This window comes from Prorops nasuta, unplaced genomic scaffold, assembly GCF_024137725.1.
Source record: "Prorops nasuta isolate Cenicafe-Biocafe unplaced genomic scaffold, Cenicafe_Pnas_1.2 PNAS00003, whole genome shotgun sequence".
NCBI classification, from domain to species: Eukaryota; Metazoa; Arthropoda; class Insecta; order Hymenoptera; family Bethylidae; genus Prorops; species Prorops nasuta.
In genome coordinates, this window is record NW_027116800.1 from 7,379,667 (window position 1) to 7,395,439 (window position 15,773).

At 35.2% G+C, this 15,773-nt stretch overlaps 2 protein-coding genes across 6 annotated transcripts in view; one reads left to right on the forward strand and one right to left on the reverse strand.

Annotated features, from left to right (window-relative positions):
* LOC136785880 (tetraspanin-5-like) overlaps positions 1-15,773 on the reverse strand; it is a 125,808-nt gene that overhangs the window by 93,130 nt on the left and 16,905 nt on the right. The window lies entirely within an intron of this gene.
* Positions 12,826-15,350, forward strand: LOC136785764 (SET and MYND domain-containing protein 4-like). The gene is made up of 6 exons (XM_066747014.1): positions 12,826-13,035; positions 13,282-13,989; positions 14,060-14,289; positions 14,364-14,519; positions 14,605-14,913; positions 15,025-15,350. Exons 1-6 carry the CDS (start codon positions 12,942-12,944, stop codon positions 15,061-15,063), a joined length of 1,536 nt encoding a protein of 511 aa, XP_066603111.1. The 5' UTR covers positions 12,826-12,941; the 3' UTR covers positions 15,064-15,350.

Here is a 15,773-nt window from a genome sequence, read left to right on the forward strand (position 1 = left end):
CGATCCGGATAAATTATTATCCATAAAACTTTTTCTACAGCAACCTGTATAATAAATCCAAAAAAAAATCACCATAAAAGTTTTTCACGCTTCCCGAAGTTATTGTGAAACAATGACTAAGGTAGCAAAGCCAGCGTGAAATAGGATATTCCACTGCTAGAATAAAATATGTCGCGAAGAGACCCTGATGGATGTCGAGAGAGACTGAAAGATTGGGGAATCTGAAAGAAAGCAGATTGAAGAACTGTCGGCAGCGAAGGGAAAAGTGCAGCAGGATGAAAAATAATCGCAGTGGGTTTGCTGCGGCATGCTGCTGCTGCAGCGCGGATCTTTCGTTGAAAGCTTCCGTAACACTGATCTACGCGCTTGAAATTCCAACGGTATAAAGGGTAAGGTGCGCCGGAAGAGGGGGAGGGGAGGCAAGAAGAATGGAAGCTCTAAGCGTGTAGGGAAAACACCGAAAAACACTAAAATAGCGAGGTAAAAGCCGTCCTATCCCTGCACAGTTTCACGTACTTCTCTTTTTTCTTCAGCTTTCACCAGTATACAGTATCAAAATTACCATTGACTCATAGAGACTGCTTAATTTCCCTAGAGTACCTTTAAGATATCTCCAGCAATTCTCTATTTCTGCAACTCGCTTCGCTCCTACTCGTTAACCCTTCAATTTTATTTCACGTCTCAAATCTCAATCTTTTAGACGGAATAGACAGTTCTTCTTTGCCCCCCCCCCCAACCCCCAACCACCATTCTCTTCATGCGTTCCTATTTTGTAAACCGTACCCAATGTATGTACAATCTGCTTTCTCTAAATTGCAAATACTTATTTCGTTTTATGCACATATAAGTGCGAGAAAAGCATGTTTATTTTTCTCTATGCCTGTGTTTTTCTGTAATACTTGGGTGAAATTATTTGGAAATTAAAACATTCGAGTAAGAGATAACAAGGTTTGACATTATACGAGGTATTTTGTCATACAACTATACATATATATTTGCAATTTTATTATTTTTTCAAACCTATAGTTGACTTTGTAAAATTGTTTTTATTCTGCATATCAAAGGATTGTAGGAAGACAGAAAGAGGATAGAGCTGCAATTTATTAAACTAATAATAGATTACATCCTTTATTTTATAAAGAAACATCAAAGTATTATTATTATCGCACCATTAAATATTACATTACAGAGTATAATCTTTTTTCTACGTTGCATTATTAATGCAGCAGCATAAAATCAATAACATTCTCATATATGTCAATTTCTTCTCATGCACATATGAAATATGAAAAATGAAATCAATAATTCGTGCCGATCGATAGTTAAAAAATACCTGTAGCATAAGTTAGGTAATAGTGTTAATTATCATTATCTCTTCTCGAACCTATTAATACAGTTGAAATAACTATAAAAAGACACGTATATTCTGTATCCTTTCAATATCTCAAGCAGTTTTTTCAAGCAGGACAGATGTATATAATTATTGCACGAACTTCGATTTCTAAATCAGGTACATTTTCAAAAAAAAAGCTATTGATACTTATAGAAAATCAAACAGTAAAATTATGAGAATGGAATAACGAATTATACTTTTGTAAAACATGAGATACTGCGTTATCTCGGTATAATCATGGAGAAGAAAAGAAACTAAAATTTAAAGATTATCGTCATAGCATATTGAAGAGATTAGAGTGGACGACAGGTAAGGCTCAGTAAACCAGTCGCTAAATGGAAGCAAGGATGGATGTAGTATGGGAACTAATAAATTTAGGAGAGTAATCAAGGGCGTCCCTAGTGCACGCTAGTCAATTACTGGGACTATTCAGATCGACAGAACTGGCCTGGATTGAGCATTCTCCAGCGTTTCGCGCCCTGCACACCTACACACCGTACTATTCCATCATAGAGAGCTACGTCACATCACTCGGAGGCAGAAGTATAGTCGGAGCAGTCGTAGACGGAGAGGCGAGAGGAGTTGGGGCAGTGGGATGGGGATGTGGACGAATTTGCCTCGTACAAATCACATCATCGAGCGAAAGCGATGTCGTCGTACCGGTAAGTACCGCGCCGCCTCGTTATGATTCACGCTTTCGTAAGTTGATTCGAAAAATACACAAAGTACTGATTGCGACCAAATTCAATTAAACGTCCACATCCCCCGTTTTTCCCTATAATAACATCAGTTTGCCTGATCATTCCCTTCATTCATACCGTCTGCTCTATTTTCTCGCATTTATTCACTTTATTCTTTCCCTTTTTTTTCGCTTTTCCAAACGTCAAGAGCACGATATACGCGTATTTATCTAACAGCAAAACAACCATTCATCGGATTTTTTATTGTAATAGGGATTATATTGTTGTATATCACGTAATATCAACGAACACACGTGAACAGTCCTTTCGATTTTTGTTAAAACTCTGTATGAATAAAGAGACGTTTTTACAAAGGAATTGGGATAAAAGCAATTCTAGCACGTGGCTAGGAATAATCAATGAAAATGAAATAGAAATAAAACTTTGGGACTCATTTGTACGTAGCAATAAAATATAGGTATATATATAATTACATTGAAAAAGAAATCAATTGATTTAACTAAATCTTTTGATGATTAATGCTATAATTAGAAATACTAGCTCGATGTTAATTAAATTTAATAAAATGGATTAAAATTGATTTGATAGAAATAAGTTTTATATATTCAGTTGAGAATCAGATATACTATATAGCGACCCAACCAAATATTTAATGGGCGCTATTCGATTAAATATTATATAATTTGAATCAGAGGATTTTTTACGAGTATAGAAATTATACAAAACTTTGTATGATGCTGCGATGGCTTTTTAAAATTATGCGTTGACAATTAAGAGAGCAAAAAGTGAATTGTGAGGGAAGGTGGAAAAGACAGAATATCCTCGATAAAAAGTTTGCAAGACACGCGGTCTATGGGGGTTTGGCAGTACCTCCTACCGCCTGGCACCTACAGCCCCTACTACAAGCATAGTAATCGTTTAATGTCACGTCCCTGTCCTACTCAATACAGAGTGATTTATAGTTCAGATATTGGCAAAACTATTGCCTCGTCGCTAGTCGGAAAGGCGACTGATTAAATATGGCAAAACTTTCATACTGATAGAAATGGCACGTACGTTCAGCAATTCCCAGCTGCACCCGTACAAAAGTTATCAATCCTTTGCGAACCAGTTACGTAACAGTGACTGATTACAACCAATCATAACTGCTACATGTGCATCTGCAGTCTTGTTACATCGAGTCTTACGCTATTGTATTGAGAGAGAGAGAGAGAGACAGAGAAATTTTGACTATTCATATCAATTGATATATTAGATGCAAAAAATGGACAAATCCCTCGTTGCATTTTGTTATCCTTAAAATACGTTATCTGTAGAAAGTTTTATCCCTAGGTAGGATCTAGCTTTGCGCAATAATCATATTCGAGTTGCGCTGCAAACTTCAGACAGAGAGCGGCTGACACTTAAGCTCATACCTTTCAACATGCCCCGTACAACTGTTCCATTCTCTATAGTAGCCGGAGTCACCAAAGTCACCATACTTTCAAAGTTACGTTCGCTACACCGCAATACAGATAGACGTAGAATACCAAGTTTATCATTACAGTACCAGTCTGCCAAAGTTAAGCCAATTTACCGTAGAGAACTTCCATACAAAATTGTCATCCCGTGCAATTGATTTTTAATCAACGTGTTTTTTTTTTTAATGACCATTATCTTTTGCAGGGAACATCAATTATCACAGTGAATATTGGACAGGTTTTCATTAGCAATTTTCTTTGAAATTATAATGAAAACTTGTTCGATAGTCGCGTTGATCAATATTACAGATTAATTGCTTTCAATGTAATTTTAAATCAACCATGCTATGATGCTGTATGATTGTAGGGTGTATCATAATATAGGGCAGTGTTGAGTCGAGAAGTATATAGAAAAGGTAGATTTTAAAAGTGTGGGAGAGATGAGAAGAAAAAGAATAAGTGGCGCGAAAAATTGGACAAAAATGGATGGAGCCGCTGAATGATACTCACGATATGACAGACGAAGGGTTTAGGAGAACATCGTGCTAAATGTAGTTCAAGCGAAAAAGATCGATTTAAAGGGAGTTTTCAGGGTAGCTGCGTCGCGGGGAGTGGTCGTTTAGGAAAAGCCGCCGAAAGCGTGCTCGACTTTCATGGATTAGCGAAGTGCTTCAAAGCAAAAGGGCCGAGGAACAATGGTCTACTCGTTACCGGATTAACGGGCTTCTCGACGAACGATATTTTGCTTCCTCCTGCCTGCCTTATCCCTTTTATCCCTATCGTCGAGCGCGCGCGCGTCATTACATTCCGATTCTTTACAATTTTATACCTATCACTCAATTTGTCATATTTTCCCAAAATAAACTCATTAAATAGTATTTTTCTCCCGTACATTACAAAATATTCAACTTTCATGCATCTTACGTTGATTTATTATAATTAATTTTAAGGGAAAATCTGATGGAATAGCAGACATAACACAACAAGGTTTGGTGGATACTATTATATTGACAAGAGATCAGTAGTAAAAACAGTCAGCTCAAAACGCAAATATTATTACTAAACTAATAAAGCTATTTGTAATGGAGCATAAATGCATTTGGATCGTGTGAAATTCAGGAACATTTGCATCATCCAGCTGATAATGTTTGATTCTGCTGTCCTTAGCAATTAGAATTATGCAAATACACGTGAATTAATAGATTCTGATTTGGCATGTTCTGGCTAAGCTCAACTGGTTTCGATGTAATTCTAGTATTCTCCGTGTTACGTATAACAGAGTGATGTACCAGAGATAACAGTTGAATCCCCTAAGAGATTTTCCCATACCTAAACGAAGAAAGCTATGACTGTGGATCTCGTTGATTTTCACGAATAGAAAGACTTTCAGCTATTAGCGATTTTACAGTTGTTTAACAACTAAAATACCGTCTTAACGAATTTCTATATAGAAGTAAGTTAAATATAGTTTTCAAGATAATAAAGTCGCGAATAGAAACATTCATTGAACACTAATGAAGCCGAATATTGGAATATGGAAAATATCGGTATCCCAGTTTAAAGTCAAAAATAATGAAGCTCGTTGATGAACTGTATAAAGCTGTAGACGCGGGTTGGAAGTATTTATACAGAGTGGTGCCTGAAAAACGTAACAGAGGCATTTTCTAGAGTATAAATATTTTGTAAAAAATGCTGGGACAAGTCGAGTGATGCTTTAAAGGGGAAATTTGTATTTTCAATTGACGACTTCGTCACACGAACCTTCCGAATAGGGAGCTTCCCTTAAAATTTTAAATTGAACGTGTAGTCACAAGTGGCATATTATTTTTATACTTTTTTAATCATCTTTAAAAGGTGATATACACTGCTTCTGTTTAATATTGTTCAATAGTGAACGAAAAATGACTTTTGGAAATTGAAAAAATATGTATACCACTTTTCTTATAAAAAATTAATAATGTTCAAAACGTTCATTATACATGCTACCATAGAATGAAAATGTATTTTTCTAATCGTAGTTATGTGATTCAATGCTTCATGGAAGAATGTGCTAAACTAAAATAAGAATTCCTTCAAAACGTCCGACTATACGTTTTGATTAAAATCTTTTTCTATATGCGAATCGTTGGTCATCATTCTGTAAACATGTAACTCAATGAAAAATGGAAGATAAATTCTAAGTTACAAATTTCTTCTACTTCTGAACGGTTATTTCTTGATCATTACTGGTCCAAATTTTAAAAAATTGCATGACATTTATAAAAGAGGGTTAAAAGTAACATGATATACCATTTGACCCTCCTTTGCATTTAAGATTTTAAAGGTTGTAGAACACCGGCTCGAAGGGTAAATGTGACGAGATAGGCAACGGCGAAAACAAGTCTCCCCCTCAAAGTATCACTTTACATTTCCAAGCATTTTCTTAAAAATATTTTTTCTTTCTGGAAACATTTTTGTTATCTTTTAGGTGCATCACTCATTACAGGTTTTTAAATAAAGGATATTCGAATAATTTCATTAATAATAGTTTTGATATATCATATGGATCATGAAGGGTATTTTAATATATTGGTGGCTAGCAAAAAAGAAGAAGCCAGTTGACGCAGTGACCTCGTAAAGCAGCGCAGATACGCGAGGGTCCACTAACTTTAATGATTTATGTAGCGCATGCAATGTCGCCGGTCTCCGACTATTCCAAATCTTATGCTACACATACATTTATTATACTCACTGGAGATTATTCCCTGCTGACCAAACTGCAACTTATTGTTCCGCTCGATAAGAAGAGAGCAGCCAAGTTCAAGTTACCTTGTTACATTGCTCGCAACTTTCCAACAGATCGATAGCAACTTGTGAAATTCAAGCTGATACTTTTGGAAAATAAGAAAAATTCACATTGGACGCTCCAACAACACATTTTATTGGATTGTTATGCTTATGGATACTTCTGATAAAATCACAATACTAGCTCTCCTTATTAATAACGATCGGCATGAGAAACTTTAAAAGCACTCATCTTTATCAAACATAATTGCATATTTATTAAAAATTAACTTCTAGCATAATTGGAGAAGGATTATTCCCCTGACGCATGCGTAATGTCCTTGTTAAAACTTTTCGAAAATGATTAGATCCTCCACAACTGATTTTCTCTAATAGAAATGAAACTGCCTTAAAACTTTCCAAGTGCACCGTATGCTATTTGAGCTTGAAAATGAAGTGGTAATAAATGCAAATTTTCGCATTGAAATTGTTCTTTTTGTTCTGGTATTGCATCCTCTATTTTCGACTTGAAAAAAAAAAGGTTTGGATGAAAATAGATTTTTTTAAGAGAATATTACATAACCGATAGAAGGAGGAGGGGAGGGGGCAGGGGGAGAGAATTAAACTGTCCGTAAATGATGAATTTTAATGAATTCGATGCTTACCATGCAATTAATAAGAGCAACACGAAAAAAGTTAAGAGAACCTGAATTTGATAATGGTTTCGCAGAATATGCAGATAGAGCAATTAGAGAATATTGAAGCGTCCTGCGCGATACCATAGACATCAAAGGCGGAGTAACCTAAACGTCTCATTAGAACAATAACGTTATAACATAGCAATGCCTAAACTAGTTTATTCAACATAATCAAAAACATTACCCACTATACAATTACTCTCATGCTATAACTACTCAGGAAAGCGGTTTCATAGGAAGCTACTAAATGCTTGGAGATACCCAAGAGAGTCGCCCGTTCCTCTTACAATAGTTTCCGATGTGGACAATGCAAACTATATAATAACTACACCAGATAATATTGTTACTACGAAGTCCTTGAAATTAATAAGTAATTAATACTTTATTATTTACCAAGAAACGCCATCACGATTAGCATATATTCTTTTCGAGGACATTCAGCAACGATGGCTGAAAACTCTGAAGCAGAAATTGCGAAGAAGATTGCTTACAGCAAATTGCACATTTTTCTGAAACACCATTTTAGCAAGCTCGGAAAGCGTCGTCTGGCACCAAAACTACTGTATTTATCTCACACTGCATCTGTCTTTTTTTCTTCTCATAGAGTAACACGTTTTTTCATCATTTAGCAACAATCCATATGCGGCGCACGATGAAAATGTTTAAACGAATTTTATAATTCACGGTTATACGGAGAAATATTTTCTCCGGGAAAATTCCTGCAATAATAATGATATTCATAATTAAATGGGGAAAAGTGTAGCATTTTAAATGAACAAGATTTTAATGATAAACAAATTGCAATGTGCACGTGTACATTGGGAAGTAGGGGTATAAGTACTGTAGTGCAATAGCACTATATGTATATCTCTGCAAAAAAAGGATGGTAATAAGGGACGAGAGAGGGGGGCATGCAAAATAAAGTTTTAAACGGATTTGCTTACGAGAGTCTTTTTCAATTAGTCCTTTCAATTAAACGTATAACGATGAAAGTGCATCAGACACGAGCGGCTGGGGCTCCGAATACCGAATGTTCCATCCTCCTACCCGAAAGCTCCGATCCACGAGGGTCTGCCAGCAGAGCAGCTACATAGTCACGGTGTACTATACGCAGAGCGTGCACTGCACGCGAAACGCGTGCTTCAAATGTGAAAACTTCTGGCAGATCTGCCACCCTGAAAACCAGTACGTTATTTCCATTTAAAGTGGCCTCTGCGAACTGGGTTGCAATAAACATAACTCGGCAGTTATCTCAACAGACGTCGCGTCACGTTTCTTCACTCGTCGTCGTCTCAGTCGACCAGTTTATTCGCAATTTCCCTTATCACAGGCTCTGCCATGCTTCTTTCGCTTCCTTTCCCATTCAGCCCGAAATTTTCATCCTGCATCGATTCTCCCATAAATATCTCGTCCCCTCCTTCATTCCCCATCCTCTCATTAGAAAGCATCCCCTCGGAATCCGGAAGCTTCCTGCCTCTGGCTGCTTGACTCTGGCCTGTCTCGTGTGAACTGGTGTGAACTCTCTATCTCCACGATTCTCCTCTCTTCTCCTTCTCTCATCTCACACACACACACACACACACACACACAATCCCCTTTCCATTTTCCTTCCCTTCCCTTCCAAACCCTGCTCGCTCTCTCCCGCGATTCCCCACGGGCTACAACTTTAATGCTACCACGACTAGCGCCAACCATCTGCATGCGTGTAATAGAATTCCTCGCATGTACGAGGTGCATGTATCTCGATGTGTTCCTACCCACCATAATAACATAAGCTGGAATAAACGGCACCACGGCCAAGTGCCTTCCCCCCCCCCCCACCCCCCTCCCCTCATTCTTCTCCTCCTTCACTCCTTTTTAGATCCTCCTCTTCAAATAATACACTTTTCTACGATCTACGACTCGGCAAACTATACATCTATTCCTCGATTATGTTGTTCCACTTCCTGGGAAAACGTATATAACCTTAGCAAAACAGAGAGTATGAAGGTTCGAGAGTAAAACGACTGTATAAACCACAGGAGAAATTATACTTCACTGCTAAATATCCGATTATTAAATTTGCCTAGGAAGAGAGAAAACTGTAAGTGGTTTCATTTTCGATAACAAAATTTCTTTGGATTAAGAATACAAAGAAAAATGTGATTGTGGTATGGAAAATTAATGCCATTGCTGTAATTGTTTGAACGAATTGTAACGCAGCAAATTCTTCCAATTGCAGCGAGAAATTTAATTTTGCGTAATTGACCTGTTTTGCTCGTATAAATCAAAATTCAGTTCTTTTGTTATGTGAATTTTATTAATTGTACGAACAAAGATCAGTTTTTTACGCACCAATGGTGATTGTGTTTTCATGTTTCTTTTTTCATTTTTTTTTTTTTTTAAGAATTTTAATAAGTCAGTATCCAGATGTCCCATTTGTTATACAAGCAATACCGTCACGATTTAGCATAACGGTTTGCGAACGTGTTGTATACATGCATGGAACATATGGTAACACACAAGTATCGATTGTAAGGTAAATAGTGGTGGAAACTTTTGTAAAATTTGAAAGAATTAATATATTTTATTCACTAGAAGGTATTCTTATAAATAAGAGTATTGCGAAAGCTTCGAGTTTAAAATATACTTATAATGTTAAGCATTTAGCCCAGTCCAATAGCAGTAAGATACCTATTTTAATGAAAACTTTACTTCTGAGACTCCGAGGTTGTAAAAGAAATTATTGTTACCTTAAGAGTATTCGAGGGAATCCTTGCTATTCCTATAAATTGTGTAAAACTTTCCATGATTTATACCGATAAATTTATTTTTATTTATAACTTATTTTCCACTTGCACAGTTTGCCTCTCAATATGTATATGTATATACATATATAAGTCTCTCTGAAGGGGCAGACTATTCGAAGATTTGCATTTTGAGTTTTCAGATAGACCTAAACTAATTTTCAACGAAATCGAACTGTCGTCCTCGGCACGCAAGATTTACACTCACACGTGTGCGATAGCAATACAAGCTTGGCGAAGTTAGTCGAAATTCGGAAGAGCCGCCTTGAGGGTTTCCTTCACGCTCGCTTTACTGGATTCCTTTGGAAGAATCTCGAGAAGCACTCGAGGCCTGATGGTACGCGATTTCTAGATTCACGCCTTTGCGTCATTCCATGCAAATTGAATGGTCAAGTTTTGCACGTAGGAATAGAGACGAAATCTAAAATTTCGGTGGAAGGTCGTCTCTTGTGCACATTGCACTGCACCTCGATATCATGGCTAAAATCAAGCTATTGCGTCTTACAGAGGAATAACGAAATAATTATTGCTAAATTACGCTTTCACGTTTTCGTATAATCAAGTTAAATCCGACTATATGCGTTCGCAGTTGAAGTTAAATTGAAATTGGAATTTCCAGAAAGTGGAGAATGATTAAAAAGTAAACGAGGAAGAATTAAAGTCAAGGCTTAGGAGAAGGTCTGTTTCCCCCCTCTTCTTTATATTCAGACAAACGTTGAAGCGTCGAGAAAAAAAAACAAAATTAGCGAACCAACGAAGACTTGGGATTTCGTGATCTGGAAAATTACCAGCGAATCTCTCTTACCGATATTTTTGTTCTTGCGAGGAAGCGCCAATCACACGTTTCGAAAGAAGCTTCCGTGTCATTTGCACCCCGTCCTGATTGTCCTACTGAAAGTGATTTTCGAAAAGCTCCACGATAATAGCAGACGAAAGCAATACTGCTCACAATACGTCGGCTTCGCCTTCACAGATAAATGGCAAAATGCTGAGTGAAGCAGCAGACGAAAAACCAATTAAGCATTTAATAAGAACTTCTTTCTCTATTAAAAGAAGGTCCCATGAATATTCACGCGACGTTTTAATTTTCACAACATTTTTCCTTACAACCCCATTCCGGTTCAATTAAATTTCCTGATGAAAAAAATCGTTCTGTATCCTTCCATCTCGTGTCGTTTCGCATAAAGTCAAGTATAATCACACGTGTCTTTTTTCAGCTATGAAACTTACTGGATGGGTATCGGGGCTTTTACAAGATATTTCACGGGAAGAACTCATGATATAGGAGTAACAATGCGAGTGTGGTTGTAATACCGACCACAATGTAATAGGAGTGGAGCCAAGATAGCGATAAAATACGACCAACGGAAGCTGGAGTATTCCTTGTGGTTCTACAGATATTTTCTTCCACAAAAATTCCTCTTCCAGAACCTCTTTTTCATCCTACAAACCTTTTATTTTTCTCGGGGCTCAATCTTCCACTAGTTCCACGAACGTGAATCTAATGCTTCTAATATCGATGTAATACATACGGATACAACAACACAGGCGTCATCAATCTCTTTTAGGTATTAGCCACTTAAACGGTCCGCTTGGACTTTTTTCGAATTGAAGCTGCGTATAAAGTATTCCTAAAGCTTTGTAAAACCAGCAGTGATTATATAGACACGGTTCGCTTTAATTTTTCATGTTCTTTTCTTTCTTCGCAAATTCTTCATTTTTCAGCGGAATCTAGACCCAAAAACCGATTAAAACGTTAGAGAGAAAGATGGAATATTTATTTAAAATATTGTATATTATTAAGAAACAAGTATGTTAATTTGAAAGGAATGTTGAAGAAAGCACGTTTCGGCAAGTTTTCAAAGTTACAAATGGGATTTTTTAGATTGATCGCTCCATGTAAGGAGATTGATAGTAACGCGTGAATCCTGCGACCGCTTACAAGAGAAACATCTGCCACGCGTTCTCCGGTCCACCGTAACAGTATACTGTGGATAGAGGCCCTTGAAATCTACCAAGCGAAATTGCCCTACTCTCGAGAAAATTGCATCCACTCTCTTCCCTTGACTATCGCAATATTGCACCGCGGGTTACGCCCTTTCTACCTTCATCTATAAGTATACATACGCCTTTAACCGCAAATGTACACAAGATCGTTTGCGAGGTAGGTATATACAATAGTTAATAGTACCCATGAGACGCGGCGATGTGAGCTGGAACAAGACACCGCTATAATGATATACGAATGCTAAAACAGCTTGCGAAAATTTGATCAGATTATATATTTTTAAAGTATAAAGTCATTAGATCCGTTTATATAGTATATATGTACATATTAGTACATAATTTCCTATATATATATAGCATACATAAGCGAAAGTATTCAGGTAAAATTCTACGAGGAAGAAAACTGACCATATTCCTTTTCAATGTTAATGAAGAAATCAAAATAAACCAGCTAGCAGTAAAAAACAAGTGAAGCAGAGAAGATTGAGTAGTAGTCCGGAGAAATGACGATACTATTTTCTTTCAGGTGACCTTCTGTATTTATGTTTTCATTCAAGATTACTGAACTTTATATTGTAAAACTTTTTATCGTAAAATTTAATTTTTGATTAATTAGCATTTGTTAGCCAAATTTGGTTCGTTAATGTATTCTAATTGTCTTTCGAAACTCCTGCGGAAGCAATGGATCAACGACCAATTTTATGCTATGTTAAATTACGTTTAAATATAATTACATGTGTGTAAAAAGTTAATGACTGATTTTTTAAGGAAAATTATTAATCTCAAAATATGATATGAAATAAGCATTTCTGTTTATAGTAGAATCTACGAAAATACGAAGTAGAAGACGGAAAAAGACATGTTCCTGCAGGAAGTCAGGAAATGATAATGTCATGATCCGATAGGCTGATATGTATACGTTGATCTGTAATAGGATTGGCTGATTCAAGCGGCGCGGCGCCAGTAACATAACGACACACAATAAGTAACATAAGTAACATAACGCAACGCATTTGTTCAGCGTGTATAAACGTGCGTGGTTGGCGGTAGTCTTGTTTTTTTGCAGTTCTTCTATTCCTTCTGTTGCGTACTTAATAATTAGACAAAGAATTAAATATATTCCTTGATTGATCATGGATATGGAGGACATCGTTTTCCTCTCTTACGTTTTAACAGAATCCGCAAGAAAGAAAAGCAATTCAAAGTCGAAGGAGCTAGTATCAGCAGGTATTTATTAATAACTAATGTAACATTATTTCAATCAAATATCTCTATAAATTATTGAAACAAATGAATTATGCGTATTGAGAATACTTAACAATAATACTATACATTGGTAAATTGATTACAGTAGATAAGATGTACTATTAAAATTACATAAAAACGTAACATCCCTGAAGAAAATTATTGTTAAGTTTCTTTAAAAAGATAAAGCCTTTAGTGGTGAAACTTTACATACAATTTTATCTTTAGGTGATCAGTTATATAAAATTAATGAGTTTGAGGATGCAATTTCTGTGTATACTGATGCTATTCGTACTGCAAAGCCTAATACAAGTATATTAGGCAGCTGCTATCTTCGAAGAGCAAAAGCATTAGAGAATAGGAAAGCTTACAATGACGCATTGTCAGACTTGAATTTTGCTTTATCACTCTTGAAATCTAAAGCTAAGCAAAAACAAATAGAAGGAATGATAGGAACTGTAAACTTAAAAATAAAAGATCTTAAAAAAGAAAATATAATTAATTCATCTGATGATTCAAAACCTATGGTAATAGAAGAAGAAAATAAAGAAATTCCAGGCTGCAGCAGTCTTATAAATATTTGCTATAATACCGAATATGGTCGCTATTTTCAAGCAACAAAACCAATAAAATCTCGTCAAGTACTATTATCAGTAGAGCCATATCTATTTATTCTTAACGATGAGAAAGAATTAGATTATTGTCATTATTGTGGATCACACACACTTGCTTTAATCCCATGTGATTCCTGTGCAAAAGCACTTTATTGCTCTTTTACGTGTAGACAAAAGGCTTATGAAAGCTATCATGAAGTTGAATGTAAACTTGGAATTTTTCAAGAAAACTTAAATGCTATTTTACGATTATTTTTAATGGTTACAAAACAAGGATTATTGCTAAAAGAAATGATTGATCTGTCAGAAAAAAAAAATCAAAGTAACTTTATAACAAATTTTAAACTTATACAGAATTTCTTCATATTAATATATATTAATTAAACTTGTAGATCCACGTAGAGCTGGATTTGTGAGTGATAAATTCATAGGAAATACTGCACAAGCAGTTCTTAGTTTGCAATGCAATCCAAACAATTTATTTGAAGATTCAGTACTAGTCACAAAATTAATTGTGTCTTTTTTAAGCTCTAGGACTGATTTAATAACACCTTACAATGTTTTGGGTGTTCTGAATTTTATTCAAAAATTAAACTTTATTTTTATGCAAAATGCAATTCAGGTACAAAAGTTGTGATATTAAGTATAATAATTGAATGATTTGTTGTTATTACAACATGTGTTTAAAATATTTAGGTAAGAGGTATCCATTTTGAAGATATACTTGGAATGGCCTTGTACCCAGTTTATAATTTGTTTAATCACTCGTGTGTCCCAAACACATTATGTTTTAATACACATGATCTTAAGCAAGTATTGATTGCTTGTAAAGATATTGATAATAATGAGCAGGTATCTACTATATTATTGCATATTGTGTATAATTAATTATACTGCTTAATAAGTTTTTAGTACAAAGTAATTTATCATATTTTAGGTTTTTGGAAACAATCTTTCTACAGGAACTGTTTTATTAACTGCTGCTGGCAGAAAAAAAATACTGAAAGATTTTAAAAATTTTAAATGTACATGCGTAGCTTGCAATAATAATTATACTTTCAAGCCTGAGATAAGAAACCTGAAAGTTCCAGAAGATATTAAAAGCCAGTGGAAAAAAGATCCTGCTTCTATTGAGAATATGTGGAGAGTACTTGAATATATGTACAAAAAAGTTAAGGAACCATGTTTAGAGATAGAGGTAATGAAATTTGCGATTTCGGATGCATATCTTGGAAACAAAAATGCGGTAACTATTAGTTAAAATTTTTTTTAATTTATGGAACACGTTAAAACTATTATTTACTTCTATCACCTATACTGTATTAAAAATTTATATATTAATTATTATGCATTACAGTACATCAAAGAAATGTGTAAGAAGCTAAAAGTGATATAAGTCCTTGCATGTGCAAAAGGTTAAAAAGTTCTTCATAAGTTTATTCAATTTAATTCTATTAACTAATATATTTTTACATTTTAATATTATTAGTAGCTGCATAAAATACCTAATTTTTGTTTTTAATTTGATTCAACATATTAAAACAAGATGTTTTAATTTTTCTCTAGACAAAATATTACTTAAACATTAGTAATATGTATAAAACATAATATATATTCCTATGTAATATTGTTCTTATATACTTTTTATTAACGTTTTATGTAATAAGCTAAGCTTATAATAAAACATTGTGCTTAACAAAGTGTAGATTATTGCTATACAGATAGCAACAGTTCAGGTGAAAATGAAATAAAAAGATGAAGTATATAATTTTTAACTAGTGTAAGGCACAGCATCTGAATTAGATTACGATAGAGGGGTGCGCACACACATTAGGTAACATGTAACTGGGTTGTGGGCACCAAGCACTAGATTATTAGCATTTATATAGGCACCAGACCAGCCCGTGCGTCACATCGAAAATGCACCGATGCAAATTGTACCGATTAAAATCGCGTCACGTATCTTCTGTGCGTACTGGCATATATGTATATAATTATGTAGAACTTTACTGGGTTAGCTGGAGTGGAATGCTTGTACGATAAATGCTGTCTCTATAAAATAGTTTAATAATCAGTGACTATTGTACGGAGATTTTAATTGTAGCT